The sequence below is a fragment of the Vespula vulgaris genome, chromosome 24 (genome assembly GCF_905475345.1).
Source record: "Vespula vulgaris chromosome 24, iyVesVulg1.1, whole genome shotgun sequence".
NCBI lineage: Eukaryota > Metazoa > Arthropoda > Insecta > Hymenoptera > Vespidae > Vespula > Vespula vulgaris.
In genome coordinates, this window is record NC_066609.1 from 1,227,501 (window position 1) to 1,232,500 (window position 5,000).

The window sequence follows — 5,000 nt, forward strand, 5'->3', positions numbered from 1 at the left end:
ATATTTCACGATTATTACGTGCGTTTTCTATTCGATAAAAAGCTTTGTCACTACTAGTTCTATATATTCGGCCGCTCGGCCGGTTTATCATATATAATTTTTTTTTTAGTTCTTTTACGTTTCATTAGCTTCTTTATTCACTATTTCGACTTAACCATATTCTTCTTATGACTCACTTGCCATTACCTTGCCAACCGTGTTACCATCCTCTCTTCAGTACTACTTATAGCTTGAAATCCTGGTGTTGTGATACAGTAGTGAAGAAACTGCTTTTTTGGGCACGGTACTGTTGTTCGAAGTTGTCATTAAAAAAAATCGAATTTATAGTTTTCTCTATGGTTGACTGTCCCTTCCTTCTTCGCCTCTACACTCCCTATTTTTTTTTTTGTAGACTAATTTTTTAATCTTTTCTTTTTTTTTCTTCTTTTTTTTTCCTTTTTCCCATTATATATAACGTAGGAAAAATGTCAGGATTACTTAAGTAATATTACAAAAATGTGTTCTCTTTTATGTTTTTTAAAATTCAAATAGAAGATATTTGTATTACATATTATTTATATAGAAGAGAGAGAGAGAGAGAGAGAAAGAGAGAGAGAGAGAAAAAGGGGGAAGGGACTTTTATACCCACCACACGTACTGTGTGATGTGGTTATGGAAAAGATAAATTAACGGAAAAAAAAAGAGAGAAAAAAAAGAAAAACAAAACAAATCTTATGTATTTTCCTCACACCATAGCTTAGCTTTTGTGTCACACGAACAACTTTGCGTAAGTTAGAATGTCTGACAGTAAGTAAATGATTTTACAATACCCAATATAATTCTTATATCCATGCGTCTGCTACGAAGAATTGTATAAGTAATTAAGGGGATTTTATATTTTTTTATATTGATTATATATTGCTGGTATGATATATACATTATATGTGAATCGCACAATCAAAAATAACTCATTTTAAATAAAATATATATATATAATCTCCATTGAAATATGACAATATCAGTTATATTGATGCTTCCACAGTCAGCCGATAAGTACTTACAGGAAATAATGATTGTTATTAAATCTTACGCCTGTGAAAGCATTTTGGGAGCATTGTGTAGGAATATCAGCTGGCAGCCGAACGGTAAAAATTAATTTACAGATAAAAATCAATTATAATAAGGATTCAGTGTATGGTGTGAGGTTTTGTGTGGTACCACCTTTGTCAGTTTGTTGTGACTTGTATTGTGTATGCGGCACACTGCATGCTAAGTTGAGTTCCTCTTATAGTTTGGCAAATCGCATTCATTAAAGTTGCTAGATAGACGTAGGTGGTCTGCCAACCACAAACCCATATTGGGTGTATATCGTAGTTATAGAAAAATCTACTTTATCGTTTTAACTTTTGGTTGAGAAATATATATATATGGTTCAAATTGAAATGTAATCTGTATTTATATAACTAATTTTTTCATATCTGGTCTTGACAAAATTACAATGCTTAGCTACTTTTAAAACGCAATGCCGAATTTATTGGATATTAGACTAATAAAATAAAAAGAGTAACTAAAAATATTATCGTTTTGATAATCAAACACGTTCCATGTGAACATAATATTAAGCATAACTCTTTTCACGAATCACAATAAGTAAAGAAATATTTTAGATCGGCTGTCAGTCAACTTCCTGTTCAGTAGTGCGAGAATTCGCTTGAGAAGTGTCAGGTACATTGACAAATGTTGTGAACACGAACCTGGATCAAGTAATCCTAACTTGGGGTATGAAATAATACTGCAAGTTGTACTCCACATTTGCCTCAAGGTCTGACAATTCTCTCGTCATCAATCTTACCTCTGAACAATGCACGGTCTCCTAGAAACATTAAAAAAGAAAAGAGACAAAAGAAAAAAAAAAAAAAGAAAAGAAAAGAAAAGAAAAAAAAAGAGAACTACAAAACGAAAGTCGACACGAGCAATTCATATAGGAGAGTGTAATAATTATACAAGATTTTCATTTGAATTGGACGTATACACACTCACGGCGTAAGTAGTTGCACAGAGTTGTGTACAAATAACGAATAAAGAAAATATAATATTATAAAAAAAAAAAAAAAAAAAAGAAAAAAAATACACACAACACACATACACACATACACACCACATACATACATATATACATATTTATAAAAAAAAAAAAAAAATATTCCTTTCGTTATATGATCGAAGTTTTCTGACAATTTGATATCATTTGCAGGGATGATAGGAGCCTTACCACCGGGTGCTATGCATCCGGCGTTTGCAGCTCCAATGGGATTTCCTGGTGCACCGATGTTGGCTCCAATGATGCATCCACGCTTTAGATGATCGCCTCCTATGGACGGGCCCACTCCACCATTGCACTTCGTGCTATGGGCTCGCCCCTAAAATCACATTAGGGTTCGGACCTTTTGACCGAAAGAAGAGAAGAAGAGAAAACGAGAAGCACACACGCAAAATACGTTATCTCTCGCGTGGAAACAGTTCATCGAACGGCCGCGCCTGCACTTGACGCATCCTCTCCCACGAAGTTTACACGAAGTTAGCAAAATCTTTGTTTTTTATTATATCGTTGACGAACAAGACCACGCATCTATACGTTAGTGTCTGAGGGAGGATTATCTCGGCCGAGATATGGAAACGGTTGGAACCATTTTCCGTCGTTACAATTTTACAAATTTTCTTCTGTCTCATCAAATGAAACTAAACAAAACCATTACGTTTTTCTTTTTTTATTTCTTCTTCTTCTTCTTCTTTTTTTTTTTTGCTTTCTTCTTTTTTTCCCTCTTCTTTTAATCGTGTGAACTTTGCTTCTCGAGATTCTATTATTACCGCTATTACTACCACCATTATTATTATTACCACCATTATTATTATTATTATTATTATTATTATTATTATTATTATTATTACTATTATTGTTTTGTTATTCTTTTTCTCCTAAATTATGTATATTTTATATCTATTGTTTCTATCATTTATTTTAAAGATTTCTATCGTTGTCTTATATCTATCGTTATCTATGTAATAGATAAACGCGTAAGAAAAAAGAAAAAAAAAAAGAAAAGGGAAGTTATTATCACAGAATGACGTGTCAAAATGAGTACGGTTCGAGTCCAGTTGTTCTTACTCTAACGAGTAAGTTTCTTTATAAAATTTATATAATATACTGATATATATATATATATATATATATTTTATAAAGAAATATGTTGAACTCGTTACCTCTGATACAGAGGAAAGAGGAGACGGCGCGATAGAGTATTTATATCTTGGATTTAAAATCACATTTATATATTATTAGATCTTGTGTTTCGACCGTTTCCATAAGGCAAAAAATAAACACCTCAGTCACTACACGCCAGTGTCCTCATGGAGAGACGCGATATCGCGAATGGGTGGCGCTTCACGCTGCAGCTGGGGATGATTGATTGATTATAAAGTGGTTCAGTGAACATTAAATTATTACGTGAATCAACGATGATTATATTATATCATCGTAAAGAAAGAGAGAGAGAGAGAAAGAAAGAAAGAGAGATTATTATTATAATAACTATCTATTTTAATTTATATGTAAATTTCTTTTTCTTTTCTCTTTGTTATTATTATATCGTCGACGGATTTAGAGAACTTAGAGAGCAATAGTCTGCTATTGTTAACGTCCTCTCGTGTCATCTTCAAGCATATTATAAAAATAATGTCGTTTTTTGAGAGAGAGAGAGAGAGAGAGAGAGAGAAAAAAAGAAAAAGAAACGGTCCGCAGTTGTAGTAGAAATGTTCGTGAGAGCTACTAACTTTCAGTGTTGTACGAAAAATTCATAAGGAGAGATATGTGATCGATTAGTAATCGCATATGACATTTTCAAATAATAGTTAAATTCTAGCCGCAGTGTGAAGACTCTGTCGCCTCAGGTTAGTCTGTCGTATAAATTTTATTTTGTTAACATACTTCAAGTCGAGTTGATATACTTTTGCCAATTTTCTTTCTTTTTTTTTTTTCTTTTTTTTCCCTTTTTTTTCCTGTTAAATAGAAAGAAAGAAGTCAGAAATTCATGATAATTTCTTGTATTATATATTCTAATGGGATTTACATTCTTAACTTATCATTTTTACACAATTATCTTAATCACACACATATATATATATATATATTTATACCGGCTGGGTCGACTTTTTCTTTTCATTTAGAAACATTAACATGTTATTGTGTAATATGAGAAAATATTTTCAAAGAAATTTTTTCATGGGCATGTAAATGTTTCATATGGATAGAGTCACCAACCTGACCTGTATATATATCTAAAAAAAAAAAAATAATAATAATAATAATAATAATAATAAATAACACTAGGATTGGCTTTTGATCATAATGATGACATTTGTATAACTAATTAGTACTGGGCAATAGTAATCGACTCGACTTGTGATAGTCCTTTCCTTTGCAAGGAACATGTTGGTGACGCATGAGTGATGAGTGGTAAGTACGGAGGGTGCCTACAAAAAAAAAAAAAAAAAAAAAAAAGAAAAAAAAAGAAAGATAAAAAAGAACAAAAAAAAAACAAACAAAATAAGAGAAAGAAACGGACACCGGCTCTCTACACTCGACTCACGTCGTTTTCTCCACTTTTATCCTTTGTCGTCTCTATTTAATCGGACAACTTGATCGTGAAGTATCGGATTTAATTATTTGTCTCATCATTCTCTCAATCATCTGTCCTGCTTCTATTACTACTACTATTACTACTACTACTACTACTACTATTACTGTTACTATTACTATTACTACTACTACTACTATTACTACTACTACTACTGCTACTACTACTTTCGTAGAAAGACATTTCGAAGGAAAAAAAACCTCCCTTTTCGATTCGATTTCATATCTCCATATAATTCGAGAAAATTTCATTTTCTTTTTTCTACGTTAGTGCATTGCTCTCCCACTTTTCTTTTCTTTTCTTCGAGTGATTTCGCTCTTAGTTATC

The 5,000-nt window shown here is 31.9% G+C and overlaps 1 protein-coding gene across 6 annotated transcripts in view; it reads left to right on the plus strand.

Moving 5' to 3' along the window:
• LOC127072192 (BUB3-interacting and GLEBS motif-containing protein ZNF207) overlaps positions 1-5,000 on the plus strand; it is a 16,940-nt gene that overhangs the window by 3,586 nt on the left and 8,354 nt on the right. For 3 of the 6 annotated variants that reach the window (XM_051012438.1, XM_051012439.1, XM_051012437.1), the window contains exon 6: positions 1-1,422. This exon is cut by the window's left edge. Coding sequence is in view for 1 of the 6 variants with exons in the window: in XM_051012436.1 (XP_050868393.1) it covers positions 2,234-2,343 (110 nt within the window). In the remaining 5 variants the exon portion in view is untranslated. Of the gene's footprint in view, positions 1,423-2,233 lie in introns of those variants that run through there. The other 3 variants (XR_007785328.1, XR_007785329.1, XM_051012436.1) reach the window with 2 other exon arrangements.